The 19,701-nt window shown below is 41.1% G+C and overlaps 2 protein-coding genes across 2 annotated transcripts; both read left to right on the top strand.

The window, feature by feature from the left end:
* The first annotated feature begins 895 nt into the window (after nucleotides 1-895).
* LOC123723878 (uncharacterized) lies at nucleotides 896-2,703 on the top strand. Its single transcript, XM_045694674.1, has 2 exons — nucleotides 896-2,182; nucleotides 2,283-2,703. Exon 1 carries the CDS (start codon nucleotides 1,020-1,022, stop codon nucleotides 2,046-2,048), a length of 1,029 nt encoding a protein of 342 aa, XP_045550630.1. The 5' UTR covers nucleotides 896-1,019; the 3' UTR covers nucleotides 2,049-2,182; nucleotides 2,283-2,703.
* Nucleotides 2,704-11,621: 8,918 nt separating this feature from the next.
* On the top strand, nucleotides 11,622-18,675 carry LOC106570136 (chitin synthase chs-2). Its single transcript, XM_074112232.1, is given in 13 exon segments — nucleotides 11,622-11,758; nucleotides 12,153-12,353; nucleotides 12,442-12,522; nucleotides 12,525-12,725; nucleotides 12,874-12,957; nucleotides 12,960-13,046; nucleotides 13,227-13,629; nucleotides 13,987-14,024; nucleotides 14,336-14,400; nucleotides 14,584-14,694; nucleotides 17,318-17,532; nucleotides 17,710-17,791; nucleotides 17,934-18,675. Coding segments are annotated over 13 exon segments (1,755 nt in total). The 5' UTR covers nucleotides 11,622-11,682; the 3' UTR covers nucleotides 18,045-18,675.
* Nucleotides 18,676-19,701: the final 1,026 nt, after the last annotated feature.

The following is a 19,701-nucleotide window of genomic DNA, read 5'->3' as shown; positions in this document are numbered from 1 at the left end:
GTCATTGTTTTTTAAAGAAAAGAAGAAGAAAATTGTCCATAAAATAACATCAAATTGATCAGAAATACAGTGTAGACATTGTTAATGTTGTAAATGACTTGTAGCTGGAAACGGCAGATTTTTTTATGGAATATCTACATAGGCGTACAGAGGCCCATTATCAGAAACCATCACTCTTGTGTTCCAATGGCACGTTGTGTTAGCTAATCCAAGTTAGCTAATCTTTGCAACTCTGCCTAGAAGGCCAGCATCCCAAACTTTTGAACGGTAGTGTATTTTTTTAATTTAACTAGGCAAGTCAGTTAAGAACAAATTCTTATTTACAATGACAGCCTACCCCGGCAAAACCCTGACAACGCTGGGCCAATTGTGCGCCGCCCTATGCAACTCCCAATCACAGTCAGATGTGATACAGCCTAGATTCAAACCAGTCGGGATTCAAACCAGGGACTGTAGTGACGTCTCTTGCAGTGCCTTAGACCACTGCGCCACTCGGGAGCCATATATATATTTATTTCACCTAATTATTTGGGTAGGCACAAAACTACCTCCATACTTCCATATTTTTTTTTTATCTGGTACCAGCTACCTTCAGACGAGTCCGTAGATTTTCGGGATGTCTCATGGTCTGAAAAACAGCAGATGCATAAGAGCGACATCGGTGGATGCAGTGGATTGAGACGCATCCAATGCAATAAAAACAGAACTGCATCTCTAGCTTAAACTGACAGATCTTTATGGGAATTTATTATTTTATTATGCTAATTTGATTTCTGGGTGGCGCGGGCATCGACCTTAGCGGGTTAAGGCCAGATCGTTGTATTTCCTTTAAAAACATTTTTTAAGAAACAGCATGGGTTATATTATATTAGTTTCCCTCAGAATGTTTATCATCCTTTAGCATTCCATTTGCTTGCGTTTAATTGATATGATTGTAATTCTGATAAGGTACAATTTTCCAGGTGCTGTGTGTCGAATTCCTGGTGTCGCTTGGGACAGCGGTTCTCACCATTGTTGCCATGCCATTCTTCGGCATCGTGACCAATGTGATGATGCTGAACAGCATCAGCATCCTGTCCTCCATCTTCCAGGTGGGCGCTCAGTGCATTGCCAGGGAGAAGAAGCGATTCATAGTGCCCCCAATCATCTCATTAGTCCTCATAGTGTCAGGCTACGTGCTCTTCATCCTCAGTTACCTGCTGTTGAAGGAAGATAGGGGGATGAATGTCTGGATCGGACTGGCAATAGTGGGGACCATCTTTGTCTCGCTGAACTGGTGGGAGAACTACAGCACCCTCTTCAAAAGCTCCTTCCTGAACAGTATATGCGAAGACATAGCGAGATCCAGGAATGTGGTGAGCATCCTCTCCAGTCTGGTCCGGATTATGGTCACTGCAGCCGTGGTGGGGGCATACGTCCCTCTGTCTGGCAGAGTCTGGTCATCTGTGACATCAGTTCCAGGGGATGTGGGGTTGGTGATCCTGATCTTGGTGACCATCCAGATAGTGTCCTCCGCTCTGTGCCATTGGTTCGTGGTGGTGGCTTGCAAAATGCATGCCATGCGGCAAAGCTTCCTGTTACCCATGTACCTGGCCTCGTTAGGTGTTCTGGCAGCGTTCGTCGCTCCTGTCATTATCTTCTTCCAGAATTCAAGTGACCCCAGAGGTGCTAACTACACCATTACAGAGTACTGCCATGACATCACATATGGCAGGGGCCTAAGCAACAATACAGTATGGTTTGTGAGTCTAGTTAGGGACATCACCCTCTGTCCCCATGACATGACTGACCTAACAGAAATGGGCCTCTTGGGAGGCTCTGCACTCTGCTGGTGGTTGGGTTGGATGCTGTGTACAATGTACATCTGGTTCCTCCGGCTTCAGCGCATCGAAAGACCCAGGATCTGTTTGTGCGGAGGATGTACGAGGGGGCCTTTCTGGAACAGTCCATACTGCTCAACACACGTTTTGAGATTCAGAGGAAGAAAAAATGGTAAGATTATTGCAAATTCTGTGGAGGGTGGGAGAGTTTTGTATGAATGTGCATGAGATGGAGTGCCAAATTACGATTGTAACGTTTTCTCCAGCCACAGACAAACTGACCCAGTCACAGTGTACCTGTGTGCAACAATGTGGCATGAGAACTATGACGAAATTATGAAAATGATCATCTCAATGTTCAGGTACAGTCTGACGTTTTTACATGATTGAGAAACGACACAATTGGCAGAGTTAGCAGCTTTTTCACGCAAATGATGTCTTTTTTATTTGTTTCTTTACCAGGCTGGACAAATACAGGCCAAGGAATAACTCCAACGATGATGTGAGCTTTGAGTCTCACATTTACTTTGATGATGCTTTTAAAGACGTGAAAGGTAGTAAAGAACGGCATGTGAACGAATACGCAGAGGACCTGGTGGACGTTATCCGAGTTGTTTACAAGTAAGCAGTGTAACAAATGTTGATCCAATATGCACAGAACTGCATATATACTTTATGTAATGTATAATCTGTAAAGAAATTAATATATGATATGTATGATATCATAATATAGATGTACAAGAGACATTTCTCAAGAACAAGTAAAAAAAATTCAGAACCACATATTCCCCTGAAAACCACCAGGGGATGCTCTGCCCACATTCTACACCATTTGATTTTTTTTTTGCCATGAATGTCTGTTAAATTTTTTTACATTTTTTATTATGAACACAACAAATACAAAAACAGAAATATACAAACAAGAGTACATAAACCTAATCTGTCAAAACGTTTTATGGTGCGTACTGCTTTTTTGTTTTTACATTCACTGATCATTTCAAAATAATATCTTTAAATAATGTTAAGAGGGGTTTGTTCTCTGCTCACTTCCTTTTATGGATAAAGAATCATCCATGAAAAATAAACAAATTAACAATGAAAGTTAAATCAGGGTCCATATCATTTGGATCAATATAAAACAGAATATCAGTCTCTCAGATTAACATTAATAGTAATTTCTTTTAAAATAAAATCTTCTAACTCATTCCAAAATCTTCTGACATAAGAACAGTCCCAAAATAAATGGTCAAGAGTTTCTGGGTCACAATCACAAAATACACATTTGTTTTCAATAGCTATTTTAAATCTGTGTATAATAAAGATATTTACAGGGTAGATTCTATGAGACTTCTTTCACCTTATTAGATATACAATATTTACCAGACAACGAGACTTTGTTCCAGTTCACTTGTCCTAGGGCTGCATTCCAGTACATTTTAGCAGAGGGAATAGTAACATAGTTTCCTTATATACATGTTATTACATTTATAGTTTAAAATGTAAATTCCTTCTAGTTGTATTGAGCCTACAAAATCCTCAAAAGTTGCACTTGGAGTATTGTTATATTCTCCTAAAAGAAGAATAACACCTTTAGGGACAGCTCTATCAACAATTTGATACTCCTCAGGAGGGAATGTTCTCATGAATCCTGGATAATCATATGGTTGCCCATCATTATTTAATACATGTTTACCCCAGATAATGTTGTTGTCAAACCAGTTCTGGGAAAAAAACAACTTGTTATTGTATTTTATGTCTTTATTATTCCAGATTGTATACCTAAACTCAGCAACAACAAAAAAACGTCCTCACTGTCAACTGCTTTTATTTTCAGCAAACTTAACATGTGTAAAAATTTGGTTGAAAATAACAAGATTCAACAACTTAGACATAAACTGAACAAGTTCCACAGACATGTGCCTAACAGAAATTGAATAATGTGTCCCTGAACAAAGGGGGATAAAATCAAAAGTAACAGTCAGTATCTGTTACGTGTGTCGTATTGATTAGACCAAAACGCAGCGGGAATATGTATACAAAAAAAGAACAAAACGAAACAGTCTAAACAAACACCCCTTGCCACGTCCTGACCAACTACAATAACAAATAACCCCTTTACACCCTCCCTTCCCCAAAGGAGGGAAGGGAGGGTGTGCTACACCCCCCCCCCCCCCCAACCCCCTACTACGAAGGTGGCTCAGGCTCCGGCCTTACTCCCCAACCTACCTTGTCCACTCCCGCTAAATACTCATTCAACTTTACCCGTCCCAAAGTCTCTGGGCTATGGCGCATTGCTGAAGACCTCGGGCTGATGCGCGTCGCTGGAGACCTCGGGCTGAAGGGCGACTCTGGCTGCGCTGATTCCGGACTGTAGGGCGACTCTGGCTGCGCCGATTCCGGACTGTAGGGCGACTCTGGCTGCGCCGATTCCGGACTGTAGGGCGACTCTGGCTGCGCCGATTCCGGACTGTAGGGCGACTCTGGCTGCGCCGATTCCGGACTGTAGGGCGACTCTGGCTGCGCCGATTCCGGACTGTAGGGTGACTCTCTCGGCTCCGGACTGTGGGCCGTCTCTCTCTGAAGGCCTGGTGTGTGGTGCTGGCTTTGGAGACGCCAGACTGGAGACACGCACCTCAGGGCTAGTGCGGAGAGCGGGAACAGGATACACTGGGCCGTGAAGGCGCACTGCTGGTCTCTGCTGGTCACTTTTTGCCAATCCTCTCTGGTCCAGTGACGGTGGGCACTGATGGAGGGATTGTGCGTTCCTGGTATAACTCGGGCAGTTGTTGTTGCCATCCTGTACCTGTCCCGCAGGTGTGATGTACAAGTGTACTGTGCAGGTGTTGTTACAAGTGGTCTGCCACTTTGAGGACGATCAGCTGTCCGTCCTGTCTCCCTGTAGCTCTGTCTCAGGCATCTCACAGTACGGACATTGCAATTTATTGCCCTGGCCACGTCAGCAGTCCTCATGCCTCCTTGCAGCATGCCTAAGGCACGTTCACGCAGATGAACAGGGACCCTGGGCATCTTTCCTTTGGTGTTTTTCAGAGTCAGTAGAAAGACCTCTTTAGTGTCCTAAGTTTTCATAACTGTGACCTTAATTGCCTACCCTCTGTAAGCTGTTAGTGTCTTAACGACCATTCCACAGGAGCATCTTCATTAATTGTTTATGGATCATTGAACAAGCATGGGAAACGGTGTTTAAACCCTTTACAATGAAGATCTGTGAAGTTATTTGGATTTTTACGAATTAACTTGAAAGACAGGGTCCTGAAAAAGGGGCGTTTCTTTTTTGGCTGAGTTTATGTGGGGTAAAATTGTGTTTGTACATGAGGTTCCAAGTTAGAAGTACTTGTTTATGAAAGTTGGCAAGCTTAATTGGGATTTTACCCACATCATAGTTGCATTTGATTAAGAATTCTAGCCCACCAATCTGTTGGAATATTAAATTAGGGATTATATTCCAAATGCAATCCTTATTTCTTAAATAGTTGTGTATCGATTTGATCTTAAAGATTATATTAGAGGTTTTAAAATCCAGAGCATTCAATTCTCCCTCACTTTGGATGCTAGATATTACCACTTTTCTTAAATAATGAGGTTTATTCCTCCATATGAAGTTAAAATGATAGATACTAAATTATTTAGTTACTGACAGAGGAACATCCAAGGCAAGGGAGGTATAAACTAATCTGGACAGACCTTCAGAGTTTGACAAAAGTACACATCCAGATAAAGAAAGATCTCTTAATAACCAGGAGTTAAATCTCTTTCCAATTTTCTCTACAATGAGTTGATCCTTTCTTTCTGATCTTTGCTAACTTTAATACCAAGATATGTGATCACATCTTTTACAGGTATATTACATACTGAGTTTAAGTCACATCTTTTCAATGCAAATAGTTCACATTTCCTAATATTTAGAGATATACCAGAAGACATTAATACACTCAATAGCTTTCCTGAGTTCATTATGATCTTTCAAAAAAAAATGGTGGCGTCGTCAGCCAATTGTGAACATTTTATCTCTTTATCTTGTTTCTGAATACCCCTAAAACTATTTTATTTTTATGAAGTGCCATAACTTGTGACCAATAAAAATAAGGAGAAATTGGGCATCCTTGTTAATGCCACATCTAATGTTGAATCTCTGAAGTTCCATGGGATAATTTAACAGAGCTGTTACTGTCATTGCAAAGTGTCTAAATTACACTTTGAAAATATTGACCAAAACCCCCCAAAAATCGAAGTCTCATTAAGAAAATAATGTTCAACTGTATCAAATGTCTTTTTAAAAGCTTTATTTTATTTGTAGACTATCTTCCATAGTGTGCTCATTGTAGTCTATCAAGTCCAATACTCGTCAAATACTATTACATATATGTCAGCCCTTCATAAAACCAGACTGGGTATCATCAATGATTTTGTCAAAGCCATTTTTTAAGTCTTTCTGAAAGATGGATGCAAACAACTTTCCATCATTGTTCATTAATGTGATTGGGCTCCAATTTTCTAACATCATAGGATCTTTGTTTGGTTTGGGGATTACAGAAATGAGGCCTTGTGTCATAGAAACATGCAGGACCCCTAAAGCAATTGCCTCCTTAAAAACAAAAAATATAAATTCAACAATATCCAACTGAAAATATTTATAGAATTCACTTATAATGCCATCATTCCCTGGAGATGTATCTTTTAACTGATACATTTTTAAATTTTATTAATAGAAATAAATTCATCACAAGACTTTTGGAAGTCTTCATCTATGAATTTTGCATAGTCTTTGACAGAGTCTAGAAAGGCAGATATGTCACTAGTAGGACAGGCATTACTGGGATAAAGGTTACCATAGAATTCTGAAACATATTTTGAAATATCTTTGGGGTTTTCATTTTCTTTGCTATCTGTATTAAGCTTATGAATAGATGTAAATTCAGATTTTTTCTCTCTCTAAATTGTAAAAGTATATTGTTTTTTTCACCTTCCTCCAACCATCTCCTCCTTGATCTTATTAATGCCCCTTTTGCTCTCTCTTCATACATTCGGTCCATTTCTAGTTGTAAAGAAAATAACTGACCCTTTCCTTCTTCATCAAGGTCCTCCATAGAGATTAGAGAAAGTATTTAATTAGCAAGTTTATCTTCCCTCAATCTTTTAAGTTCAGCAATTTCTTTACCTCTCTTCATGGCTGTTTGTCTTATTTCATACTTCATTCATTCCCAATATTTTCCATAACACTTAAATAGTTGGACTTTCCTCCAATTGTCTTATATAATATCTTTGGCATCCATCTTGAAATTATCATCTTCCAACAGTCGACTATTGAGTTTCCAATAAATCTGTCAATCATCACATTAGATACAGAATTAAAATCTCCACCTAAGATAATTTTGATAACCTGAAATACACCTATAACTCTATTAATCTCTTCAAATTCTTGAAATAATATCCTGTTATGTTTGTTGTTGGATGCATAAATATTCCCTATTAAAAACATTTCACTGTTGAAATTCACTGTTAAAATTAACTAACGTCCAGAGTGGCGAGTCTTACGATGACCTTCCCTATAAATGCAACTCTTAAAACTGCTACACCTGCGGAGTGGTTGTTGCCATATGATAACCAGATATCGTTACGCCATTGATTTTTCCAAAAAGCTAGATCGGAAGAACAAGCATAATTCTCTTGTAGAAAGTAAACGTCTGTATTAAACCATTTGCAATACACGAAAATAGCCTCACATTTGAGTAAATGAAGAGTACCCCTGACATTAATTGAACAAAGAGATAAAGACTTCAACCAACAACCTTGTTATGCTAATATAAGCTTTTCCTAAGGATTTGTAACTCAAAAGGATTTCCATCCCATTATTAACCTCTCCAACAAAAAACAAAGAAATACTGGTCATAAAGTGACCAAACTATTCTTACTCTCACAAGGGGGAGACATGTAGACTTTACAATAAGCAGTTATCCACCCATAGTTAGTGTTTAGTTTACCAGTTCTTAGGTCAGCCTTTTCTCATTCAAGTGTTTGTGTGCATTTTTTATAATAGAAGGCTGCTTTTCACCAGGGAATTGGGCAGTTTTTAGGCCTATCAGTTCTGTCCGAGTTAGACTCTGGCTCTCTTTCAAATGTTCTGATTTGGCCGCATTTCTTTCCCATTGATGATCACTCTTGCACTGCCTTTCGATTTGCAGCCACCATTGGCCACAGTTTCTCTCGTGTCACTTTGTCCGCTGAGGTCAGATCCTCTGTGAACCTCCATTTTTGCTTGATGAGGAACTCACAATTCTTCGCTCGCCTCCAGAGAAGATCCCGTGTAGATCTGCTGGTGAACCGGATGATGGTTGTCCTCGGTCTCTTGTCTTGATCCTTGAGTCTTCCCAAACGATGAACGATGTCCACATTTTCCTGAAGTTTGGCTTTTGATTCAGGAATGACAGCTCCACAGATGTCAACAACTCTGTATTTAATGTCCTCACCTGCCTGCTCTGGAATTTAAAGGAGCCTCCGGTTCCACCTGCGCTGGTATCTCTCCGCCTCATTCACCTTTTTTTTCTGGCAGATAACTTCCACTTTCTTCATGTCACTTTTGAGGGTTTTCACTTCTCCAAAGATAAAGTCAACAGATTTTTTTTCATGGCCTCAGTTTTCATCGATTCTCTCTCTAACCATGTCCTCCAAGCAATTTGCCCTTTCATCTATCTTTGCTGCCAAAAGCATTACAATATTGTTTTGCATCTCAGAGTGACATACCCTCTTGGCCTCTCATCTTTTCCCTCTGGGGCTTGACTGGAGTGCCGGGGTCGTAAGGTAACGGCCTGAGCTGGGAACTGGAGGGGCGCAAGTTATGAGCATTGTTTGTGCTCACCACATTTTCATCACCCATAGCAGTATTTCCCCCCCACAGTTACATTCTGAAGAGGAGTACCCAAAACCATGCCATCTTTTGCTGTTAATTGTCCATCTGACGATTTCTCCATTTATTTTCTTTTGGTTGTGGAAGTTTCCATGTAGACAAGCTAGTTTTTGAGCTAGCTAGCTGATCTGACTATCGCAAACTTCGTTTTTTAGAGTTGAATAACTTGCAGAAAGTAATCAATTACTTTGGTAAACAAACTAAACCATAGTCATACGGGGTTTTATGTCCTTAGAAATGACCAAATGGTCATATTTGGGTAAGGAAGTCCAATAATTCCTTCAGCTACCAAAAAATGTATCTGCACTGACCGCCATCTTGCGCATGCCAATCAATTCGCCATGAATGTCGTTGTTTGTTGAAGTGTGTGCCTGACAAACTCAGTTTGGCCATCATTTCAGTTCTCCTCCTAACAAATTTTTGTCCAAGTAGAAAAAAAACACAGACAGTAGGGAAAAACATTTTTAAAAAAGGGTAAAAAGTTGTGTCTAAGCATAAAAACCTAATGGGACTTTCCATGACAATGTCATCAGGGTAAATGGTCACTTCAGGGAACGCACACACTGGACATCTCCTCTGATAGTAGACAGGTGCTGGATTGAGGCCAAAGGGCATTTGGTGTAGTGAAAAATACCTGCATGCGTGAAAGCAGTGAGTTTGGTCCCTACTGCTGGGGTGCTCAGTGTGTTAATGGAACTCAATCCCAGCACTTCTAACCCAGTGTACACTGCAGATTTAACAGTACGGGTGAGAATATCCCTTCTTTCCTTTCTCTCCAAAACTCTTGAACGCGCCGTCCTTGGCCAGCTCTCTTGCTATCTCTATCAGAATGACCTTCTTGATCCTAATCAGTGAGGTTTCAAGACTGGGCATTCAACTGAGACTGCTCTTCTCTGTGTCACGGAGGCTCTCCGCACTGCTAAAGCTAACTCTCTCTCCTCTGCTCTCATCCTTCTAGACCTATCTGCTGCCTTTGATACCGTGAACCATCAGATCCTCCTCTCCACCCTCTCCGAGCTGGGCATCTCCGGCACCGCGCACGCTTGGATTGCGTCCTACCTGACAGGTCGCTCCTACCAGGTGGCGTGGCGAGAATCTGTCTCCGCACCACGTGCTCTCACCACTGGTGTCCCCCAGGGCTCTGTTCTTGGCCCACTCCTATTCTCGCTATACACCAAGTCACTTGGCTCTGTCATATCCTCACATGGTCTCTCATATCATTGCTATGCAGATGACACACAATTAATCTTCTCCTTTCCCCCTTCTGACAACCAGGTGGCGAATCGCATCTCTGCATGTCTGGCAGACATATCAGTGTGGATGACGGATCACCACCTCAAGCTGAACCTCGGCAAGACGGAGCTGCTCTTCCTCCCGGGGAAGGACTGCCCGTTCCATGATCTCGCCATCACGGTTGACAACTCCATTGTGTCCTCCTCCCAGAGTGCTAAGAGCCTTGGCATGACCCTGGACAACACCCTGTCGTTCTCCACCAACATCAAGGCGGTGACCCGATCCTGTAGGTTCATGCTCTACAACATTCGCAGAGTACGACCCTGCCTCACACAGGAAGCGGCGCAGGTCCTAATCCAGGCACTTGTCATCTCCCGTCTGGATTATTGCAACTCGCTGTTGGCTGGGCTCCCTGCCTGTGCCATTAAACCCCTACAACTCATCCAGAACGCCGCAGCCCGTCTGGTGTTCAACCTTCCCAAGTTCTCTCACGTCACCCCGCTCCTCCGCTCTCTCCACTGGCTTCCAGTCGAAGCTCGCATCCATTACAAGACCATGGTGCTTGCCTACGGAGCTGTGAGGGGAACGGCACCTCCGTACCTTCAGGCTCTGATCAGGCCCTACACCCAAACGAGGGCACTCCGTTCATCCACCTCTGGCCTGCTCGCCTCCCTACCTCTGAGGAAGCACAGTTCCCGCTCAGCCCAGTCAAAACTGTTCGCTGCTCTGGCACCCCAATGGTGGAACAAGCTCCCTCACGACGCCAGGACAGCGGAGTCAATCACCACCTTCCGGAGACACCTGAAACCCCACCTCTTCAAGGAATACCTGGGATAGGATAAAGTAATCCTTCTAACCCCCCCCTTAAAAGATTTAGATGCACTATTGTAAAGTGGTTGTTCCACTGGATATTATAAGGTGAATGCACCAATTTGTAAGTCGCTCTGGATAAGAGCGTCTGCTAAATGACTAAAATGTAAAAAAAAAAATGTAAATGTAATAATAATGTACATCAACTTTCCCTCATTTCATCCTTTGAACCTCAGTATCTTCAATGAGGAGGATTCATGCATCTTCAGAGAGAGCCCACCCCTTCCATGCCAGAGGATCCTGTGCACCCCTTACGGAGGTCGACTGGAGTACACCCTCCCTAAGGGCAACCTGCTGATGGTGCACTTTAAGGACAAGCTACTGATCCGCCACAAGAAGAGATGGTCTCAAGTGAGACAATGCTGTCAATATACAGTTTACCATGTGTCTGTGAAAGGTCTAACACTATTTCATCTTTGATTGTACTATCACGAAGCTATGATTTCATTGAAAGTTATATACTTGAATTAAAGTTGAATGATGAAGTTGGATTAGACATGAAACCATAGACTTGATTAGTTCACTCACTGTTGCAGATTATGTACTTGTACTACATTCTCGGCTGGCGACTCACCAGGAAGTATTTCAAGAAGTTTGATCAGGGTGAAGATGTGAGGGAGCTGAGGGAAAAGATGACGGTGAACAGCACAAACAATACACAATTACTCCTTCTTCTGTTTCCAGCATCCCGACTTGGATAAATTGTTGTTATATTATTGTTATATTGTATATTATACATGAAATGGGACTGATACTCTTGTATTCTGTTAGAAAGAGAAGGACAATACCTATCTACTGGCTTTGGATGGGGACACCGACTTCCAGCCCTCTGCTGTAATGCTCCTAATAGATCGACTGAAACGTCATCCACGTGTGGGTGCGGCATGTGGGAGGATTCACCCAACAGGCACAGGTATATAAAGCTTTCGTGTGAATCGTAATAAGGATCAAATTATTATTGTTAGGGAGATGTCATATCTAAGACAGCCACAACTGAACAATGTACCCCAGACCATTTTTGGGATAAAGACTGTTTAAGTTTGATTGCAATGGAACCTGCTTTTTTCACTAAATGTACCCGGCTCAAAAACAGTATTGTATGTGGACACTATATGTACAGTTAGGGTATAATTTATGGCCCCTATTATACAGCTATCTACTCAGGTCCTATGGTCAAATGTAATAAAATGTTTTGAAAATACATTTAAAAATCATAATTTTTTACTATATAGCAATAGAGATAAAAGGCAAGAATAGGTCCTATGGTGTGGCATCAAATGTTGGATCATTCTGTTATATTGCCCCAGGTCCTATGGTATGGTATCAGAAGTTTGAGTACGCGGTGGGCCACTGGCTTCAGAAGACTGCAGAGCACGTGTTTGGTAGCGTGCTCTGCAGCCCCGGCTGCTTCAGTCTCTTCAGGGGCGCAGCCCTCATGGACGACAACGTCATGAAGAGATACACCACTAAGGCCACGGAGGCTAGCCACTACGTACAGTACGATCAAGGTGAATCTTTATTCCTGGACAACACAACACAGCCACTTGTCTGTGCAGTACTCTCTCGTCTACAGTACCTCCCTCTGCTCTGTCACAGGTGAAGACCGCTGGCTGTGCACTCTCCTTCTGCAGCAGGGCTGGAGGGTGGAGTACAATGCTGCGTCTGACGCCTACACCAACGCCCCCAGGACTTCAAGGAGTTCTATAACCAGCGGCGGCGCTGGGGGCCCTCCACCATGGCCAACACCATCGATCTGCTGGGCTCAGGGTCTCTGACCTCCCAGAGGAACAGCTCTATCTCCAAACCCTTCATCCTCTACCAGATTCTCAGCATGGCCGCCTCCATTCTAGGCCCGGCTACAATCTGCCTAATGATCTCAGGTATCCACGGCAACCTGCCTGCCAGGGGCCTCATACAGCTCTAGCTTTGGGGTAGTTTGTTGTTGGGATGTAACAGGATACAAACATTTTGTAAACTGAAGGAAGATGAATATCGTTCATAATAATTCTGGTCCTTTCTCTTTTTCAGGAAGCTTGTCGTTCATACTAGACATCGATCCCAACACCGCACTGTTCCTTGCAACAGTGCCCCCTGTGGTGTACCTGCTGCTGTGCGTCAAGCTGACACACAGATCACCATAGCAGCCGTCATGAGTGTCTTGTACGCTTTCCTCATGATAGGAACGGCTTTGTCCATCGTAGGTAAATGATGACACGAGACTAGGACTTCATCTCAATCAACATAAAGTAGAACCTCAAGAATACAAACCTCAGATTTACGGACTAACCGGTCAACGTAATGGGCAATATCAAACTGGGACATTCATTAAATACAAAACGTCAATTCTTTGTCATTATGTTAACTATCTCTGTTCATCTCAGGTGCTATGGTTGAGCAGCAAACCATTTGGACTCCTAGTGGCCTGTTTATCATAGGCCTGGTGCTGATGAACATCATCACAGCAGCATTCCTCCCCAAGGAGTTCCATCTGGTCGTCTACGGCCTCCTCTACTTCATCTCAATCCCCAGTGGCTACCTCCTGCTGACCATCTACTCCATGGTCAACATGAACAATGTGTCCTGGGGCACTCGGGAGACAGGTGTCCAAGTCGCTGCGCCACCAACCAAGGCCATCACACAGCGCATCCTACAGGCCAAGTGCTGCAAGTTTCTCTGCTGGGACAGTGGCAAAGTAGCAGACCAGAATGGTCAGGTGCCAGAAACTGTTGTGTTGGCTAATGAGCCAAAGGTGAACCCTAATCTGATCTCTCAAGACAATAACAGGTATTTACATTTTGAGTGTCTGGAGTGTTTATATGATCTGTGTAAACACTAAGCATAGTATTTGGATCTGTTTTTTTTTTCTCAAAGCATAACTCCAATATACTGTACTACGTTCTAAGTGAAATACTTGACAGGTACCAATTTTTCCACCTCAATGATAAGTCCTTATTCTCCAAGGCTATATGTGGTATTCCACAAGGATCTGTTTCAGGAGTGTTTCATTGCATATACAATATATTTCTGTCTAACATCTTAGTATGCACAATTAGTATTTTTCATTTTTTCCTATTTTGATGTGTGTATCGAGAAAGTTGTGTGGAATGCACACCAAATAATGTTTGATTTATTTCAATCTAGGAATGTGGAATTCCGTTCTCAACAGTCTACTGAACAAAGTGAGTATATTTTTGAATAGATCTATTACAATCTGTCCACTATGTGACTTTAAGATGAAGACATTAAGATACTTTCTCACATTTGTAAGATAATAACACGCACATTTAGACTTCACCTAGTAGCCGTTACTCTGCACACTGTGCTAACTATGTCCCCTCTTCATTGTACTGGTACTGATACTCCCTGTATATAGCTACATTTTAGTGTATTTTATTTTGTTCCTCTTGTCTAAGGTACTAGTCTATTTTATATATTTATTAACTGCATCATTGGGAAAGGTTCATAACCAAGCATTTCTCTGTATCTACAGACTGGGTAAAACAACTGCAGAATATGTCCTATGACTTCCCTCTAAATGAAGATTTTCTTGGGAAGGTAGATTTCCTATATTATGACCAACATAATATTATGAATGACATAAAAGTTACAAGATACATTTAAAGTTGTCTAACCGCTTCACGTTGTTGGTATGTCACTATTTCCAGAATCACATATGTTTCACTATACACTGTATACACTGACTTGACTGTTTAATAAGTGTCTCTTGGTGTGCTCCAGGAAGAGGAGGACTTTTGGAGAGAGCTCCAGAAGCTCTATTTGGAACCTCTGGCTGAAGATAAAGAAAAACAGAAGAAAATCACAAATGACCTAAAGGAACTGAGAAACAAGGTATGCTGTATGCATAACTCCTATTTTGAGTGTGCGGTGCTGGGGGGGGGGGGGGAATCCCCTTCATGACAAAGCATTGCATGCATCTATAATCACATTCGTGTTGTGGCATACAGTTTAGGAGATACGTTTTTAGTATTTCCACATATGGGCTTTTTTGTTGCAGGGTCTGGGAAGAAATGGGCCTTTTTATAAACGCATTTCAACATTTACATGAAATAAGATATTAGCATTATCTTTTTTAATACCACACAAATTACCAAAATGAGTGGCTACTCTGACAGTGACAAACTGACAGCAAGATGCTTTTGGGAAACTGGGCCTGGGTCTCGAGCAGCTCATGTTATAGACAGAATCTTGCTACATGGTAGACCAATCCGAACTCTCGGCATGTCCAGCCCATCCATTATCTCAGCCAATCATGGCTAGCGGGAGGTTTCCTGACTTTTTCATGGCTAAACCAACTAGGCTCGTAATTTAACAACTTTCTTCGTATTTAAAGAATGCAGAAAAGTTTGTTATTAAGGCACATTAAAGTTCACATATTCCAGAAGGCATTTCTGCCACAAAACACATTTTAGTAAAACAAAGTATGTTTACATTCAAATGCCTCTCCTGTGAAGTAATGATGCGCAACATATGCCTACAGTTGAAGTCGGAAGTTTACATACACTTAGGTTGGCATCGGTAAAACTAGTTTTTCAACCACTCCAAAAATGTCTTGTTAACAAACTATAGTTTTGGCAAGTTGGTTAGGACATTTTCTTTGTGCATGACACAAGTAATATTTCCAACAATTGTTTACAGACAGATTATTTAACTTATAATTCACAATTCACAATTCCAGTGGGTCATACACTAAGTTGACTGTGCCTTAAAACAGCTTGGAAAATTCCAGAAAATTATGTCATGGCTTTAGAAGCTTCTGATAAGTGAATTGACATAATTTGAGCCAATTGGAGGTATAACTGTGGATGTATTTCAATGTCTACCTTCAAACTCAGTGCCTCTTTGCTTGACATTATGGGAAAATCAAAAGAAATCAAAAGAAAGATCTCAGAAAAAAATGTGTAGACCTCCACAAGTCTGGTTCATCCTTGGGAGCAATTTCCAAATGCCTGAAGGTACCACGTTCATCTGTACAAACAATGCTATGCAAGTATAAACACCATGGGACCACGCAGCCATCATACCGCTCAGGAAGGAGACACGTTCTGTCTCCTAGAGATTAACGTACTTTGGTGCGAAAAGTGCAAATCAATCCCAGAACAACAGCAAAGGACCTTCTGAAGATACTGGAGGAAACCGGTACAAAAGTATCTATATCCACAGTAAAACGAGTCCTATATCGACATAACCTGAAAGGCCAGCAAGGAAGAAGCCACTGCTCCAAAACCACCATAACAAATCCAGACTACGGTTTGCAACTGCACATGGGGGAAAAATATTGTACTTTCTGGAGAAATGTCCTCTGGTCTGATGAAACAAAAATATAACTGTTTGGCCATAATGACCTTCGTTATGTTTGGAAGAAAAGTGGCGAGGCTTGCAAGCTGAAGAACACCATCCCAACCGTGATGCACGGGATGGCAGTATCATGTTGTGGGGGTGCTTTGCTGCAAGAGGGACTGGTGCACTTCACGAAGTAGATGGCATCATGAGGGAGGAAAATTATGTGGATATATTGAAGCAACATCTCAAGACATCAGTCAGGAATTTAAAACTTGGTTGCAAATGGGTCTTCCAAATGGACAATGACCCCGAACATACTTCCAAAGTTGTGGCAAAATGGCTTAAGGACAACAAAGTCAAGATATTGGAGTGGCCATCACAAAGCCCTAACCTCAATCCTATAAAAAAATTGTCGGCAGAACTGAAAAAGTGTGTGTGAGCAAGGAGGCCTACAAAACTGACTCAGTTATACCAGCTCTGTCAGGAGGAATGGGCCAAAATTCACCCAACATATTATGTGAAGCTTGTGGAAGCCTACCCGAAAGATTTGGCCGAAGTTAAACAATTTAAAGGCAATGCTACCAAATACTAATTGAGTGTATGTAAACTTCTGACCCACTGGGAATGTGATGAAATAAATAAAAGCTGAAATAAATAATTCTCTCTACTATTATTCTGACATTTCAAATTTTTTAAATAAAGTGGTGATCCTAACTGACCTAAAACAGCGAATTTTTGCTTGGATTAAATGTCAGGAATTGTGAAAAACTGAGTTTAAATGTATTTGGCTAAGGTGTATGTAAACTTCTGACTTCAACTGTATATGTCTGTGTATATGTGTTGAAATATATATATATATATACTTCAACTGTAGTTTCCTGAAACGAGTCTTATATAAAACAAGTTTTATTTTGGCAAAATTATTTCAATTTATCAGGGGGTGCTGCAACACTCCTACTTCCCTGCGGCTATGGCTGTATGCTGTCTTCTCATTTCAATGTACATGATATTAGCATCAAGTAGAAGGTGTAGAACTTTGTCTGTCTCTGGTATTAAAGAGATAGTTTAGTGCTATTGAATCAATCACTAGTCGGAGAAATCCACTGTTTTGTGCATGCTTGCCTGTCTTGTTCATATCCCTTTAAATGAAACTCATCTCCTCTTCATACAGGTGACTTTTATCTTTTTCATCTGCAATGCCATGTGGCTGGTGGCAACGTTCACTCTTCAGGCCATTGGATCCTCAGTCACCATCAGAATCCCAAAATCCAATCTCAATCTGACTCAGACTAGGGAGTATCTATTTATCGATCCAGTAGGACTGATGTTCCTTTTGGGATTTGCATCCTTACTGCTGATCCAATTCTTTGCCATGTTCTACCACAGGTGATTATTTCAATTATTTATGTATTTATTTATAGGCAGGATCACCAAATTCTAACCCACATTTTCAAAATACTATTTTCTTAAAGTAATTTAGCTTGCCTTTATGATAAATTAACCCATGAAATCGTACCCATTTTATAGCTATTACATAATTTTATTTTGTTTTTGTTCCTTTAGAATTTACACTCTGATCCATTTTGTGGCATTTGTGAACACGGAGTCCAAGTCTGAGAGAAGACAACCAGACAATGACATGCAGGTAAATTAACATAATCTTGTTGATGATGAAGAGGACCATCTCGAGGGCACAAAAGGGTCTAAAACTTTTTTCATTTTATTTCATATCAATGACATTCCTGATGGTGGATAACTAACGATACCTTCTGACTCCAACTTCACAGATTCCTGACATGCTGGAGATGGAGCTCAAAGACAACAAATTCTTTGACACATTTCTGTCTATAGAGAATCCAGCAGCAATCCAGCAACATAACCAAGAAACTCCAGTGTGAGGTCTTACTACTGACTGTCTCTTAATGGTAGCAGTTGCAGCTAAAATAGGAGTAAGAGTCGGATAGGGGCACTGCAGTTTTGTGTTAGATGTTGCACAGTTAGATATAGTAGTATTGAGGGAGAATGTTCCAAGTAGTAGAGATTATAGAGAGTATTTATTTGATATAGTTAACCTTTGTTTAACCAGGAAAAGACCTTTGATGAACCTCTTTTGCGAGGGCAGTGTGAACATACAATACAAGAGCAAAGACAGGGACAAAACATTAAAAACAATTGCAGCGGTCAAGAACATGTATTATAGCATAACGGATTATAACAATTGAATGTGAGTTAAATCTCAGGGAAATGTGATAATGTTATCATATTGTGCTATTTCATGTGTGATCAATTGTTGTAGCTTGTGTGCGTTCCCTTTTTTTTATCAAATGCTTTGTTGTGAATCACTTCCTATTAGTATTTTGGTTAGCAGTTATATTTAATGAACTTTTAGTGGAGTTATGTTTGCTATGTATTTATTATATAACTGAATAGAACGTATACTTAAAAAAAAAACTAGGCTAAGTCAGTTAAGAACAAATTCTTATTTACAATTTATAAGCCCTCTACACCGATAACAAATTGTGCTTTGTTTCATTCTGCTATCTGTATTCGAATCAATGCGTAATAAAACTATATACATACTGTATTTCTCTCATAGTTTCTGTGTACGTCTGATTCAACATAGCAAAGTTTTGATTGAAGACAGATAACACCTGTGATGAGGGCGAATAGAATCGCATGCATGCTGGGGAGTAAGAGGGTCGCTTAAAGAGGAATTTAGAAATGTAAAAATACATGTAGTCCTTTGTGGCATTTCGTGAAGGCTCTATGTTAACTGATCGGACTATACGTTTTTACGGGTGTAGATATGGTTGTCCTTGTTCGATAAAGCCATTGGACGTCTTTCAACGATGTTCCTATCACTGGATTCATTGCTAAATATAGAAGCAGACACATTTTTTCCAGTCCTTGAAACACTACAATTTGGGATGGGCCTTGTTCTCTGGCCCCCGTCCGTCCCCCAAGGCGGGCTTTTTTGAAAAGGAGGTGGACACTAATAACAATCCTTTGGGCGCAACTGAAAGAACTGACCAGACGCAATGGCTTCAAGTGATTTCTCTCATCAACACAAATTAGACGATGGAACATCTATTAGCTATATGGTGACATCCACGTTTCAACCGGAATATAGCGATGAGGATTCGAAACAAAGAGTTGGATTTAGCTAACGTTAGTAGCTCAGCTACAGCCGATGCCAGCACCAAGAGGGCAGATGACATATACGGTGCCTAGCTAAGTAAGTTATTTTTTGTGCAAGCCACCTAGCTAACTTTAGTTTATCTACTGAAACCCATATTGTGTACTGCTGGCTAACATACTACTGTGTTACAGTGGGGGGAAATCAAATAATTTTACTGTTTGCTAACTTAGCTAAGTAACTATATACATATACATACTGTAGGTGTGTGTATTTTGGCCATTTTACCTTGTGCATGTTGGTGGAATCAGATTCTGAATCACATACAACCAGGGCTCAAATTTTTTATCATCCCGAGGACGTTCAAAAATATGTCTGGGACGCTTCAAAACAGACTTTGGGACAGTTGCGGGACAATA

This window comes from Salmo salar, chromosome ssa14, assembly GCF_905237065.1.
Source record: "Salmo salar chromosome ssa14, Ssal_v3.1, whole genome shotgun sequence".
NCBI classification, from domain to species: Eukaryota; Metazoa; Chordata; class Actinopteri; order Salmoniformes; family Salmonidae; genus Salmo; species Salmo salar.
The sequence above is the reverse complement of the archived record's forward strand: the minus strand, read 5'-3'. Positions and strand labels throughout refer to the sequence as shown.